Source organism: Nymphaea colorata, chromosome 6, assembly GCF_008831285.2.
Source record: "Nymphaea colorata isolate Beijing-Zhang1983 chromosome 6, ASM883128v2, whole genome shotgun sequence".
Lineage (NCBI taxonomy): Eukaryota > Viridiplantae > Streptophyta > Magnoliopsida > Nymphaeales > Nymphaeaceae > Nymphaea > Nymphaea colorata.
This window is the reverse complement of record NC_045143.1, coordinates 23,217,846-23,234,290: the sequence shown is the minus strand read 5'-3', so window position 1 is coordinate 23,234,290 and position 16,445 is coordinate 23,217,846. Positions and strand designations below refer to the sequence as shown.

Below are 16,445 nucleotides of genomic sequence, written 5' to 3'. Positions count from 1 at the left end.
ACGTAGTAGGCTTCGTACCATTGCTTACTAGAATCCACATATGCATATAATACAGACGATCACTCTGATAAGAGTATACCCAAATTGCAACCACTTTTCCAGTCAGCCAAAAAAAATATAATAAGAATATGGTCCATGTACAAACACCCTTCCACGAGCCCAGATCTGACTTAGAACTTGCCAACGCAACTCCCACGCAGTTGCTCACGCTCCACTACATCCATGTTGGGAACCTAATCACACATACCTCTCACATGTGATTAGGTTCCCCTTCCATGCTGCTCCACTATCTCCCGATCAATAGAGATGAGGAGAAAAGAATGATAGAGGAAGACAAGAGGTGGGAGAGAAAAAAGGAGAAGAAGTGGTCGACAAAAAGTCACGTCAGCCACCGGCAGAGAAGGGTGGATATCGCTTGGCCCTTATATCATGTTACAGCCGGTAGTCGTAGAGAGAGTAAATCATATTATTAACTAACCCTAATCTCACTAATAAAGAAATTAGGGCAGCAATAGAGACTTACAAATAACATCAACCAAAAATAGAAAAATGTTTAAAGAGATCTCCTAACTATTAAATATTGCAAAGGACTACCTAGAAACTTAAAGTCTTCTCACTTAACAAAAATCATTTTGTTAGAAATAAAACTTTACAAACAATTTCAAGAATAATGTAGAGAACTAATTGTAACATTCATCACAAAGGATTTAGATTATGATGTCATACCTTATACGGAAAGAGCACACTATGCCTCTTTAACTCATCCTCTAAATAGCTATACTATTACCCACTATCAATAATCTTTCCCACCACCGGAAGCTATGTTGTTATATCCATAAAGTCTAGGTCAAGGGAAAAAATGCATTTACAATGCTACAATAGAAATAGAGAACCAAAAGGATACAGTTTCCATAGAAATGTGCTTCCTGCACTGAACATAACAGTGTAGCATTAATAAGCTTGCAAATTACGCGGTTAAGTTTACTTTTGCTTGAGGCTGCAACTCCATCATCTTTGTGAAATGGATAGGCGAAGGATAAACATGCTTGTTGCTCCAAAATTCAGCATTCCCTGAAACAAAATCTTCAGAAAAGAAGATTGTGCCATCCACATCTGCAGCTAAAACAAACTTGGAGAGAGAGTAAATAGTTGAACTTTCTGCAAATAATATGGTCATGAAGAATAAAACATGATTTAAGACAAACCTGCATTACTCCAACCAAGCAAATGTAGCTCCCACCTTGATAATGAAGTTTGAGTACCTTAAATAGTTTAAACAAATTTCACAAATAAGTTTCGAGTTCTTCAACTAATTCAAACAATTAGAAACAACTGTCCTCAAAGATGCAATATTATGTGATTAGTTTCTTAGCCAATGATTATTAAGATTTTGAAATGGCTATTACTAAAATAATTTGTGGATTGACAGGCTTGAAGCTCCAGACTTTAATTGGTGGACAAAGCTCCTCAGGTCAAAGGGCAGCAACATGTTTCTCCTCCAAGAATTACATTGACAACTTCATACTGCTTCAACATTGAAGGTAACTTGTCCCTTTCTTCCCCTGCTGGGCCAATACTCATGATTGACTAATCTATTGACATGAATTACCACTCATATTACAAAGCAAACAGAATAACTGAGTTTCTCATGTTACACCAATGAAACAAAGTTTATAACTCAAGAATAGAGTCCACGGTTTCAACCTAAGGGAGAAAAGGACCAACCTCCCAATTCTTGCTGAAGTAGCTGCCACAACTGAGTCTGAATTCTTCTTTTAGAAACTAAAAGTACAACTGAATTTTGATGGTATGAATTGATATTTTAAAAAAAAAGCAAGTAATTCATTATACTGTTCTTTAGCATTTTGAACAGCAATGACAATAATGGGGTTACTGAAACATCATCCAGATTCCATAATCATATTGCTACATGTCCAATAAGTTTCCCAGTCTTATTAGATAACAGTTGGATTGCCTTAACTAGCTCCTCCTTCATCATGAAAAGCACAGAGGCAGCAAAGACACTTTGCACAATCTTGGTAGTCATTCCCTTGTAAAATGCATGTAGTCCCTCATAACGGATCATCTTGATGATTGCATCCAACGTACCTGGATCAGTTAAACCATCAAACATAACTTGGAAACAAAATTGTTAACTTCTTTGACGAAGGTAGAAGGCTTAATAATTATCTTATAACATGTTTAAACTTTAACCAATATCACATGAACACTTCACATGTTGTGTCAAGCTGACATGAAATGAAGTTACACTGGATACTTGGAAACAAGTATTAGAGGGAAAGGTCTTTGGAACTTTATCAGCGTCATCCCCTTTCTAGATATTGATGAGCTCAACCGTTTTTCAGGTCCTTTCTCATGGTCCCTATATTGTACTTGCATTATAAATACTAAAAGTTGGACCATTTTTTGTGGTGGACAGCCTAGTTTGGTTTGTCAGTCATTCCACAGATGCAAATTGTAAATATGGTTAGAACCAACTGCTAGTGTCTCTCTCTTCTCTCTCCCTGAGAGTATGAAGACATGTTTTCAACAGAATCAAGGACTGTGATGGAGAAAAAGACAGCAACGATGTCCGTCCAATGATAAAAAGTTAAATACTACATTTTAGTATCCCCTGACTGCATATTTAATCAGATAAAACTTTTTCAAATAACATACCACCATATTTAAGAAAAGTATGACCACCAATCTCTTGGTTTGCTTGGAGTCTTGACTGCAATAAGAAAAGCAGGACAAAAGTAACTTAGGTCTCGCAAAGCAGAGAAGAAAGAACCACACTTAACACTAAAGAAAATATACAAGTACTTGCAGAAAAATGTTTAAAGAAAACATACAAGTACTTGCAGAAAAATGTTTATCCATGTACCATGAATCACTTCCTGAGAACAAACTTTCTTGTGCCAACCATGTTTCACTTTCTACAGCTAGGATAGACGACAAGTTCATCTATTGCTAACCAAAAGACCAATATTATAAAGTGCACAACATGATGTGCATCAGACAGCCGATAGTTAGATACATTGTGTGAAGTCATAAATTTATTTTTATTATTAAAAATCCTAAAAGAATAGACATCATAAGAAAAACTGGAGGAAAGTTTAAGAAAATCAAGCTTTCTATAAAAAAGTGTCCCACGTACATATAACAATCAACATTCATCAGTTTAACATGACATAAATACCAGTTCCAACTGGAGGCAATGGTTACCAAATAATGGTTTTGACACAGGCATTTAGGTATCTCCATCATATGTCAAAGCATTTATTTTCATAAAATCAAGAAAAATTAAGTGTTACTAAGTTCTAATACAATGGAAAATTTGTCTGTCATCTCCAAGGACATCTGAAAGTAACTAAGAATAACAGAGAAGTACATGTATGAATATTCAGTACCAACAAGTTGAGCACGTGAATTTCATAAACCACCTTAACTACTAACAAAGGATATGTGGAAACAGTTGCGCCCAATTTAGCAATAGCTCCAAGTAAGAAAACCTGTCCAGGGAATACAAAATGTCCATAAGAAAACTATGAAAACCGTGACAAAAAAAACATGGATGAGATACTCTCACTTATGAATGGTATCCCAAAGAAAGAAAAAGACGTGGTGCAAGTTTCCACATAAAGGGAATTCTAACCCTTATATTTACTTCCTACATGCTACTGTCCTCACCTGAAGATTGCAATTTTATTTGTTAAAAAAGCAAAAAACTATCAGGTAGCAGGAAATCTCTTCCACAGCAAATAAGATGGAACAAATGTTAAGAAAATGATCATGCAGATTATATGTAAGCAGTATTAATTTTGGTAATCAGGTCTGGACTGTAAATCAGGCCTAAACTTAATGATAGAAACACTTCAAGAGTCACACTCTTGAAGATACCAGCCACTCCAAGAAATCACACAAGGAGAAACCTCAATCTAGGTGTGAAAAACTTGTATTCAATCTCAAATAATACACAAATCAGGCCTTAAGGCCCATGCTAAGCAAGGGATCCAAGTCCCATATTTATAAAAGAAAGAAACGAAGAATGATAAAAAGGAGCTAGCTGTTGGGCAGCTCCAACGGCTAGATTTCTAGCCGTTGGGAGCAGCCAACAGCTAGTTCCCTTTGCTAATAAAAAAATAAAAAATAAACAGAAAAATACAAGAAAAATAAAAGGAAAATAAATACAAAAAGGCCTATGCATACATACATATATTTATACATACAAATCATACATCAAACTGTTAGGAGTTTAAGATATATGATAGTACATATAAAAACATATATGCATACTTACATTAGAGCTAATCCTTAAATTCTAACATGGACCTCATCCAGATCAACAAGTGTTGTGTATGTTCTTCATTTATAAGGGTATGTGTTACAGCTTTATTACAATCCCTTGTAAATGTTTGTAACAAGAGGTACATAATTTAGGGCATGTCCAACGCATCTTTGGCTGTCGTGGCTTCTTGTGCATCTCTTTGTCCCCTTGCTTCATATCCTCCTTGCTGAAATACTCTGGTGGAGCATCAAACCCTGACAATGTACCAGAGCATAGGGTGTGAATTCCACTGGTATGCCCACAGAGATCTACTGTTAAATCTCTGAGGCGCAAATTTTCTCCTTTTTTTAAAAAAAAAATCGTAACTTTTTTCTTATTCCTTTTTTGATTTCCTTCTCTTCTCCGTTTATTGACAGCAACCACAGCCATTTGTCAATTTTCCTTATGTAGTTGGCTCTCAAATTCAGAATCATGTTTGGGTAAAGCCTATTTATTTGATCCCTTGTCTCTTCATCTTATTTATTATGTACAAAACTGATGAGTTTAAGAGAACTGATCTTTAATTAACATCGAAAGAATCCCTAACTCCTCTTTATATAGACTAGAGGAGAGGGATAAGTTACAAGAAAGTCATTAAAAGAAACATTATTACACAAGTGCCCTCTCAAGCCTAATACTGAGTATAAACACGTCTTAACACTCCCCCTCAAGTTGGAGCGTATATGTCAAACAAGCTCAACTTGGAACAACAACTTTGGAATGGTCCTCTTGCAAGAGCTTTAGTAAAAATATCAGCAGTTTGCCCTGTAGTTGAAATATGGGAGGTACTTACAAACCCCTTTTGAATCATGTCTCTGGTATAGTGACAATCTACTTCAACATGCTTGGTTCTCTCATGGAAAGCAGGATTATTAGCAATAAACAGAGCAGCTTTGTTATCACCTAACAATTGCATAGGAAGAGGCACTTCCACAGTAAGATCCAACATCAGAGATCTAACCCACATAACTTCAGCAGTAGCCTGAGCCATAGCTCTATACTCAGATTCTGCACTTGATCTGGCAACCACTGTCTGCTTCTTACTCTTCCATGTGACCAAGTTGGATCCAATAAACACACAAAACCCAGTAGTGGATTTTCTGTCAAGGTGACATCCCGCATAATCAGCATCAACATACACAGATATAGTGAGAGATGTACCATTTTGAAAGAAGAGTCCCATTCCTGGTGAATTTTTCAGATACCTGAGAATCATCATGGCAGCATCCCAATGGACTTTCTTGGGCTTATCCATAAATTGACTCACTCTGCTGACAGCATAGGCAATATCAGGTCGAGTAACAGTGATATATAGGAGCTTCCCAACAATCCCTCTATATTGTCTAGCATCAACATCTTCAGTATCATCATCATACAAGCGAGTATTGATGTCCATGGGTGTAGAGGCAGGTCGACATCCTAGCATACCTGTCTCTTGCAAAACATCAGTAACGTATTTCCTTTGGCACATGATAAGACCCTTCTGATTTCTGGCAAACTCAATACCTAGGAAATAGCGTAGCTCACCAAGATCCTTGGTGACAAAGTGTCGTCCAAGGACGCCCTTGATGTTGGAAATCCCCTGAATATCATCCCCTGTAACAATGATATCATCAACATAGACAAGAACTATCACTGTACCTGTAGAAGTTTTCTTGACAAAAAGGGAATGATCAGCCGAAGAACGTCTGAAGCCCTCATTCTCAATATTCTCTGATAATTTTTGAAACCAAGCTCGAGGACTTTGTTTCAGACCATAAATTGCCTTTCTCAATCTACACACTTTCTGACACTCCCCCTCAGCAACAAAACCCTGGTGGTTGCTGCATATACACTTCTTCATGTAGGTCACCATACAGAAAGGCATTTTTGACATCAAGTTGTGATAGAGACCAATTCTTGCTGACGACAACAGCGAGAAGAACCCGTAAAGAAGCATGGCGTGCCACAGGAGAGAAGGTATCATAATAATCAACCCCATAAGTCTGAGTATAGCCTTTTGCAACCAGGCGAGCCTTATATCTCTCAATGCTGCCATCTGCTCTGTATTTAACAGTAAATACCCATCGACAACCAACAATAGCTGCATCAGATGAAGGAGTAACTAGTGTCCAGGTGCCTCTAGACTGAAGGGCATCCATCTCTTCTTGCATAGCTGCGGCCCATTTGGGATCAGAAAGAGCGGTCATGGGAGTCTGTGGAAGAGCTACAGCCGACAGTCCCTTGACAAACTGTCGGTAAGTAGGAGTGAGTCGAGCCATGGACAAATGACCAGAGAGAGGATGCATAGTGCAACTGCGTTTGCCTTTCCTTTGAGCAATAGGCATATCAAGTTCATTAATATGAGGACCCGTAGCATGCTCTGGAGAGTCCCCTGTGGCATCATCACATAAAGAATGGTCAGCAGGATTTGTGTGTTCAGGAAGTACCTTGGGCATGCTGGGTGAAGGCACAGGAGCACAGGGGGCAGGTTGAACAGGTTTAGTGCGACGTTGGTAGATAGCCCCAAAACGCGAAGCAACGGGTTGTGGATAACTCATGAGAGGTAAAGGAAGGTGGACTTCATCACTAAATTCAGGCACCCTTAATTGAGTTCCATTTGGAGAGAAATAAGAGGTGGACTCAAAAAAGGTAACATCAGCACTCACATAATATCGACGAGTAGAAGGATCATAACAACGATATCCCTTTTGAGTGCGGGAATAACCAACAAAGATCGTTTTGATAGCCCGAGGGGATAACTTATCTCTCCCAGGACCAAGCAACTGAACAAAGGCAACACATCCAAAAATACGAGGTGCAACAGAAAACAATTCTCTGTCAGGAAAAAGAACAGAGAAAGGAATAAGATCTCCCAACACAGATGACGGCATGCGATTAATAAGATAGCATGCTGTAAGAACAGCATCTCCCCAATAAGAATGAGGAACATGGCTGTGTATGATAATGGTTCTGGCGACATCAAGAATATGGCGGTGTTTTCTTTCAGCAACCCCGTTTTGTTGAGAGGTATAGGCACAAGAAGTTTGGTGAATGATACCCTTATCCCTGAAAAATTGTTCTAAAGAGGAAGCACAGAACTCAAGAGCATTGTCAGAGCGCACAATCTTGACACAAGTATCAAACTGAGTCAGAATTTCATTGATAAAATTTTTGATTACATGACCCGCTTCAGATTTGTGTTTCATAAGAAAAACCCAACTAACACGACTGTAATCATCAACAGCAACAAGATAATACCGATGACCCTGAAGGTCAGGAGTACGACTCGGGCCCCAAACATCAAAATGAAGTAACTCAAACACAGAGTGGCTACTTCTACTAGACCGCGGAGGAAAGGATGACCGATGGTGTTTGCCTAACTGACAAGACTCACATTGAAAAGACGACTTATGAGACAGCTGAGGGAGAACATGCAGCAGTTTCTGAAACGGGAGATGTCCAAAACGTAAATGCCAAGTATAAGCCGAGGATGAGGACGACCCCGACGAGGTAGATCCAGCAAAGGGAAAGGAATGCACTAGCCTGTAGAGACCTCCCTGTTCACGGCCACTGCCAATCACCCTGCCCGTCAGTATATCCTGAAACACAAGAGAGGAAGAGTCAAATATAGCACGACAATTTAATTCTCTGGTAATCTGACTGATAGAAAGTAGGCTATGGGGGAATTCTGGTGCATGAAGAACGTGCTGCAGCGGCAATGATGAAGTAAGTTGGACCTCTCCATGTCCAACAACTGGTGAATCTTTTCCATCTGCTAGAATAACCGAACGACCCGGTGGAGTAGGGACGTAAGAGGTGAATTGCGTCTTATCCCCACAGAGATGTGTCGATGCACCAGAATCAATAAGCCAATCTGTAGTGTCAGGAGGAGAGCAGACTGTACAGGCAGAATACATACCAGATGAAGAAGCACTCGCAGCGGTAGGAACAGTAGAAGTGGTCGGACCAGGGGCTTGATGGGCGTTGTCGCCAATCAAGAGCCTCAACTGAGAGAGAATGTCATCTACATGCAACTCACTGGAGGAGGCAGTGTGCTGAGGCTTAGGCTGCTCAGGAGAATCAGTAGATACAGTCTGATTTGCAAAAGCTGGACGACCATGTTTCTGCTAACACTTATCCACAATATGACCAATGCGGTGACAAAACTGACATACAGGGCGCGAAGGGGTATTGCCACGGCCACGGCCCCCTCGTCCTCTGGCAAAAAAGGGTCCACCTCTGCCACGAGTAGCAAGCATAGCAGAAGTGGTATCAGGAACAGTCGATGCAGAGATCGGAATTCTGCTGAGCCTACTGTAAGCCTCATCAATAGGAGGAATCGAGGGACTAGTAAGCATTTGGTTCTTTGCGGATTCATAAACAGAGTCTAAACCAGAAAGAAAGACCCCTACCATAAGCATATCTCTGTATGCCTTTTGTTGTTCACACTTGCATGCGGGAAAGTAGCTATTCAGTCTCTCAAACATGGACTTGAGACTAGAATAATAAGTGTGAAGAGGTCGGCCATCTTGTCGCATCTGATGGATATCATGATGAAGCTGCATAATGCGCGTTTCATTTCTTGCCTGTGAATACGTGGCAGCAAGGGAATCCCACATATCCTTTGCACTGTCCTTGTGCAAGACTTCATTTGCAATTTCTTGTGAGAGAGTACCAACAATCCATACCATAACCAATGAATTATCTTTAAACCAAGTAGTATATTTTCCTACCTTCTGTACGGGCTCGGGCTCCAATATGAGATGTTCCTTCTCATGAGCGATCAAAGTTCTTTTTACTTGCATGGCCCACATCTCGTAATTACCCCCATCCATTTTGGTGATAATGTTGGAAAATGGGGAACTCTTCATCTCTCCCGACGATACAAAGGAAGAGGTATTAGCGCCACTGCTGATTTCAGACATCTTTCAACACAAAGGAGGAAACCGAGCCACGGAATAGGAAGTGCAGGCAAAAGAATACAATCACATAGCGAAAGACAACATGCTGATCATGAAGCAATTAACGCAGATAGCAATCCAGAAGTCTGATCGGCGAGAAGAGGCAACAGCAGAACTGAACGAAGAGAGATACCAGAGACGACGCTGAGAAGAAAATCAGCGTGCAGAACCACGGGCAGAGCAGCGGCGGAGCAGCGTGCAGCGGAGGAGCAGCGTGCAGAGCAGCGGCGGAGCAGCATGCAGCGGAAAGACGCTGAGAGGAAAAAAAAAAATCAGCGTTGAGGCGGCGGCGAAGATGACAGGCGAAGCAGTCTGCTGGGCGGAGCAACGGCAGAGTGCACACGCGGCGGCGGCGCGGCGGCGCAGGCGGAGGCGGAGGCAGCGCAGACAGACAATGGGTAGGGCGACGAGGGACAGCAGGGATGGATCAGGCGGCAATGGACAGCGGGCGGCAATGGACAGGGCGGCAAAGGGCGGCGGCAACTGACGCCGATGAGGCGGCGGCCGGCGCCGCTCAGTCGGCGACAACTCGCTGAGGAGGAGACGGCTGGAGCTCTGATACCATGATGAGTTTAAGAGAACTAATCTTTAATTAACATCGAAAGAATCCCTAACTCCTCTTTATATAGACTAGAGGAGAGGGATAAGTTACAAGAAAGTCATTAAAAGAAACATTATTACACAAGTGCCCTCTCAAGCCTAATACTGAGTATAAACACGTCTTAACAAAAACTTCCATCTTTCTGAAAGTTAAAGTGTTGGTCTCTCTAACATGTCCTGATTTCTTTGATCAAGATTACTATTTCTTCTATTTCATCAAAATCAGATTCACAACTCAGTACATCTTTTCATGTTTCCTGAAACTGTTTTTCGGTCTTTGACCTTAAAGTATGTCAAGTTTTCAAAAGGTTTGATCACATGTTTCAGACTGGAATTCGGGGATTTCAGGAAAAAGCAAAATGTCCCTTCAGAAAACTGCATGCAGCTGAGCTGATGATTCATTTACATTGCTGAATATATATAGTCTTCTTTCTTCTATTGTCATTCAAGTCCATGGATTCTTTCTTCTCTTATACTGATTCTTAATTCAGCATGTACATGAAAAACTTGGAAGAGGCAAATGATTCCTTGCATAAGGGAGTCAAGATCTGTCTAGAGACTCTAGACATCTGGATGGATCACTTCCAGCCTCACTATAATTTGCTAAGCAGGAAACAAAGGATAAGAATGGCCTCAATTCAAATTGTTCAAAATCCAGCTCCATGGTTCATTGGCTTGGTTGAAGCGGGCTGAGGAATTAGTTGCTTACACTAAATGCACCTTATCCTAGGAGACGTTGATATCCATCTCGAATGATTGTTTAGTGGCAGAATTATGGAATAGATTGATGTGAAAACCTCTTCCCAAATGTTGGAAGCAAGGATTGCACTTGGAAAATTTTAGACCTTGAAGAAACACTAAATGTTTATCATGAAATATTTAAAACAGGTTCTTGAACCAAATTGGTTAGGCTGCTGATTTGGTAAATCAGCTGATTCACAAGTTCTGCTGAATCAGTGAAAAATATTTTTAAAAAGCATTTCATGGAAAGGACACAATGAAAAATATTGAAATGAGAAAAACCTCAAATTATTTAAAAAATGGGACTCTTGAATCAGCTGCCAAATCAAATAAGTTTGCCACAATTAAATACAAATTAGTCAGCCAATTCAGGGTGATTCTGGTGACACTAATTTAAACAAAATGAAGAACATTATAGATAAGCTGGCTACTATCAGTTGTGAGATTTCATAGAGTAGAGAAAACTCTAAGTGGGTTGAGCCAAATCATCCAGTAAAAGGTGGAAGATAAGGAAATTGAGACCAATATAGTTTAATTGAGAACAAAGCATCAATTTTTTGGCTTTTAAAGAGATGGTCACGGTTCAGGAGCATACAACATGAGGGAGCATGTATTAGTTGTAACAGTTGGATCTCAAGCTAATCCAAATCCAAACTTGCTCTATATGTTGTTCATGTATAAGCTTATCATGTTATAATATCCATGTGTTTAAGGGTGTTTTTGTCCCTTGGAAATGTTTGCAACAATTGTTGTATATAAATGGACACGACAAACACATCTTTGTCTACCATGGGCTTTTGTGTATGCATCCCTTCATCTCATTGCATCATATCCTCCTTGCTGAAATAGGCTGTGATGCAGTATTATAATCTGTAGAAACACGAACCACACAGAGAGAGAGTGGAGAACGAACACACAATCTACGTGGAAAACCTCAGAAAGAGGTGAAAAACCACGGGGAGGCTCTGACCTAGGGGCACTCCGCAACCCTAGGAGAGAGAAAAATTATATTTCACTTAATTCAACACTAAACACAAGTGACAATATAAAGAGGGAGAGAGGAGAAGCCGCCTAGGGTACCGAGCCCGCCTCGGTACCCGCGCCCCATAGAACCGGGTCCAGGAATGGATCCGGTTCCCACAGCAACATATTCTAACACTCCCCCTCAAGCTTGGCATACATGTCAAACATGCCAAGCTTGCTAACATTCTTTTCGAATGAAGAAGTACAAAGCCCTTTAGTTAGGACGTCTGCAACTTGATCTTCAGACTTCATATATGGCAGAATCAGCTCCTTTGAGTCAATGCGTTCCCGGATAAAATGACGGTCAATCTCCACATGTTTGGTCCTGTCATGTAGAACTGGATTATTGGCAAGATTAATCGCAGACTTGTTGTCACAGTACATCTTCATTTTATCTCCCAGTTCCACACCAATATCAGTCAAAAGAATCTTCAGCCACAGCATCTCTGTAACCCCCATTGCAACAGCCCTGTACTCAGCCTCAGCACTAGACCTCGAACATACTTCTTGCCTCTTACTTCTCCAAACAACTAGGTTACCTCCAAGAAAGATACAATACCCTGTAGTAGACCTCCTTGTGTCAGTGCAACCTGCCCAATCTGCATCTGAGTAGCCCTCAATAGTAAGTTTGTCTTGTCGAGTATACAACAGTCCTTTTCCTGGGTCATTCTTTAGATATCCCAACACTCTTTCTGCACTCTTCCAGTGACAATCCGTGGGAGCATGCATAAATTGACTTAGCACATTTACCGCATACGTGATATCAGGGCGAGTTAGAGTAAGATAGATAAGCTTACCTACTAGCCTCTGATATCACCCTTTTCCTTCCTCATCCAGAATAGTGCCCGTCTTGATACTTATCTTAGTTCCCGACTCTATAGGAGTAAGATAGGGCCTACAACCAAGTTTGCCTGTCTCCTTTAGTAAGTCAAGAGTGTACTTCCTTTGATTCATAACCAGCCCTGTCTCTGATCGAGCAATCTCTATCCCCAGAAAGTATCTCAGCTTACCCAGATCCTTGAGGTCGAATTCCTTAGCTAATCTCTCCTTCATCTTTCTGTTTTCTTCTTCGTCACTGCCAGTGACAATCATATCATCAACGTAGACAAGGAGAAGACTCACCAGACCACCTCTCTGCTTTATGAATAGGGTATGATCTCCATTTCCTTGCTTGTACCCAGTAGACTTCATAACGATCCTTAGTCTCTCAAACCAAGCTCTAGGCGACTGCTTCAAGCCATACAAAGCTTTCTTGAGGTGACAACATTTTCCCTCTTGAACATACCCGGGAGGCATGCTCATATAGACTTCTTCCTCCAGATGGCCGTTCAAGAACGCATTTTTAACATCAAGCTGGTCCATGCGCCACTTCCTGTGCACAGCAAGAGCAAGAATAACCCTCACGGTCTTCAACTTTGCAACAGGGGCAAAGGTCTCAAGATAGTCGATTCCATACTTCTGACTGAACCCCTTTGCAACCAAACGAGCTTTATATCGATCTACAGTGCCATCAGGTTTGTACTTCACGTTGTAAACCCACTTAGAGCCAACTAGGTGTGTCCCTTTAGGAATATCAACAACTTCCCATGTTTTGTCATAGCATGTAACCACTTGGGATCATCCTTAGCATCATCCACCAACCTGGGAATAACAACTTTGGATAAGGTTGTGATAAAACATTTGTAATTTGTACTGAGCTTAGCATAAGAAACAAATCTCTGAATAGGGTGAGAAGTACATGACCTGGTGCCTTTGCGCACAGCAATGGGGAGCTCTTCATTCGATGGACTTGGGTCATCCGGGGAGATCACAGGATTGGGATTGGTTCTATCCTCATCACCAACATCTTCCACTGTAGCTTTCTCCTTTCTGACATAAACCTGGCCAAACAAGTGATCCCGGGCAACAATGGGCTGAGCATCCACTGTGACCCCTTCCATATGGCTGCCCTTCTCATTACTGACCGTGACCGTGTCAATCACACTGGGACTAACCTTGTAATCCAAAAACTCCATAAACTGAATTAGCTGATTAGAGGAATACTCTTCCCCTTTGTTCCCAAGACACTCCCCCTGAAGAGGATTCACCGAAAAATACGACTCATGTTCATGAAATGTGACATCCCTCGAAACATACACTTTGGAAGTAGTGGGATCCACACATTTATACCCCTTCTGAGTGGAAGAGTACCCCAGGAAAACTCCTTTAATAGACCGGGGATCAAGTTTTTTGAGAGTAGGGCTATGATTATGCACAAAACAACTGCACCCAAAGACACGAGGAGTAAGAGGCCACGGATTCTGAGTGGGCCACAGGGTAGAATAAGGAGACTGACCATCCAACACCCTAGTAGGCATACGGTTAATGAGATGTGCACTAGTGAGAAGTGCATCACCCCAATACCGCTTCGGGACATGACGTTGGAACATAATGGCCCGGGTAACATTCAATAGATGACGATTTTTACGTTCAGCTATACCATTTTGAGGAGGGGTATAACTACAAGAGGTTTCATGAACAATACCCTTGCCTTTCAAGAATTCATCAAGGGATTGGGAGACATATTCCCTTGCATTATCCGTACGGAAAGCTTGAACAGTAGTATGGAATTGAGTCTCAACAAAGGCAACAAAGTTTTTCACAACTGCTGGAACCTCACTACGTTCTCGCAACAAGTACACGAACGTACATCTAGAGTAATCATCAATAAGCGTCAAAAAATAGTGACAACCACCACACGTGGGTACTCCAGAAGGACCCCAAACATCGGAATGAACTAAGGCAAACGGATGAGTGGTTTTATTCAAAGAAATAGGGTACGAAGCCCTGACATGTTTAGCCAATTGACACACTTCACAAGCGAAGGAGTCAATTGAGACAGAAGCAAACAAATGAGGAAACAACTTCTTTATTAACTGGAAGGGTAGATGTCCAAGACGCTCGTGCCATCGCAGAACAGTAGATCTATCGTTCACACCAGACAAGTGACCACTCGTGGCAGAAATCAATGCTGAAGCAACTTGGACCGGCAGCCTGTAGAGCCCATCAGTAACCGAACCAATCCCAATCTTCTTCCCCGTCACCAAGTCCTGCAGGGAACAATGATCAGCAGAGAAAATCAGATTACAGTTTAATTCTTTAGTAATACTGCTGACAGAGAGTAAGTTCACAGGAATATTTGGAACATGCAGGGCATTGTGGAGACGGTATTTGTTCAACAGGGACAAGCTCCCTTTCCCAGCCACAGAGATAGAAGACCCATCTGCCATAGACACGCGTTGCTTGCCAGAAGAAAGTTGATATTCTTGAAAGAGTTTAGAGTCCCCTGTCATGTGGTGAGTGGCTCCACTATCAACAATCCAATCACCAAGAGAAGGGTTACCTTGATCAGTCGAGGCAACGAGAGCTTGGGCTAGCTGAGCCCCTTCAGACGTGGAGGACTCCTCAGGGGTAGTAGATAGACGGCTGATGTACGCCTGTAGCTCCTTGAGTTGAGCAGGGGACAACTTGGACTTTGCACCACTAGAAGAATTGCTCTGACTGGAATCAGACACAGAAGGGCTACGCTTGCCAGAGGGAGGACGACCTCTGACCAGTCTCTTCTCGGGATGAAGATCCCAACAGAAATCCACCGAATGCCCCAACTTGTGGCAATGAGTGCAATGTCGGGCAGGACGCTGCCCAGTCCCTGAGGCACGGCTGACAAAGGCAGAAGGGCCATGACCGGTGTCAAGATGCATCACCTGGCGATGTTGTTCTTCAGACTCAACACGAGCATATACTTCCTCTATCCCCGGAATCTCATCACCATTAAGAATCTGGCTACGAATAGACTCAAATTCATCCCGCAGGCCTCCCAGAAACAGAAACGTACGGTCCATCCATTCCTTTTCCCAGTAGAGGGAATGATCTGAACCGCATGTCCACTCATCAGTCACATGATAATCTAACTCCTCCCACTTGGTCTTCAGGGCAGCATAGAAGGCAGCAACAGACAAATCACCCTGTGTCAGAGAGTAAATACTGCGTTTAATCTGATAGGTGCGCAAATGTCTCTTCTTGCGACCATACATCTTTGCAAGCACAGTCCACATATCAAAAGAGGTCGGCTTCCGCAGAATGAGGGGCTGAATATCGGATGACACGGAGCTGATAATCCACACCTTCACTTGGCTGTCCTCCAACGCCCACGTCGCCCATTGAGGATCAGATTTGATGGGCGCAGGTTTGTCGCCAGTGATGTAAGAGAGACGCCCACGGCTAGTAATCCCAATCTCGAGAGCGGCAGACCAAGATAGGTAATTGTCCTTGGTCAGACGGATGGAGGTGACCTGGATCGGCACGTTCTCAGTCTTGGAGGCGCTGCCCGTGTCAAGAACGGCATCTTTTTGAGTCCCCATCGCTTCTGCCATCACAAACTAGCACACAGCAACAAGAGGCACAGCAGCGGGAATGAGGCAACGGCGTCGGGAAGGAGGCAGCGGCGACGGCGGCGGGAATGAGGCAGAGGCAACGTAAAGCAGGCGACGGCGCAACACAGAGGCCACCCACGGTGGCAGAAACAAAGAACGGGACGAACGGAGGACCGCGGAGGCATAACAGAGGACGGCAGAACAGAGGACGGCGGCGGCGGAACAAAGGACAGCGGCGGCAAAGCAGGGCGACGTCACACGGGCAGCAGCGGCGCCGGAACTTCAACGGCGTCGGGCGACGAAAAAACTTGACGATCCTCGGAAAAAACGCTTCTCCAACTCCGCTGGCTCTGATACCATGTAGAAACACGAACCACACAGAGAGAGAGTGGAGAA

The 16,445-nt window shown here is 42.4% G+C and overlaps 2 protein-coding genes across 4 annotated transcripts in view; both read right to left on the bottom strand.

Annotated features, from left to right (window-relative positions):
• Positions 1–1,617: 1,617 nt before the first annotated feature.
• LOC116255768 (peroxisomal nicotinamide adenine dinucleotide carrier-like) overlaps positions 1,618–16,445 on the bottom strand; it is a 64,756-nt gene continuing 49,928 nt past the window's right edge. The window contains exons 9-11 of one of the 3 annotated variants that reach the window (XM_050078384.1): positions 3,414–3,515; positions 2,680–2,734; positions 1,618–2,109 (exon numbers count right to left, since the gene is read on the bottom strand). In XM_050078384.1, the coding sequence (XP_049934341.1) occupies positions 1,919–2,109; positions 2,680–2,734; positions 3,414–3,515 (348 nt within the window). In that variant the 3' untranslated portion in view covers positions 1,618–1,918. Of the gene's footprint in view, positions 2,110–2,679; positions 2,735–3,394; positions 3,516–16,445 lie in introns of all 3 variants that reach the window. The other 2 variants (XM_031631754.2, XM_031631755.2) reach the window with 2 other exon arrangements.
• On the bottom strand, positions 14,591–16,208 carry LOC126410152 (uncharacterized). The gene is made up of 2 exons (XM_050078385.1): positions 15,020–16,208; positions 14,591–14,726 (listed from the first exon to the last, which is right to left on the bottom strand). Exons 1-2 carry the CDS (start codon positions 16,047–16,049, stop codon positions 14,683–14,685), a joined length of 1,074 nt encoding a protein of 357 aa, XP_049934342.1. The 5' UTR covers positions 16,050–16,208; the 3' UTR covers positions 14,591–14,682.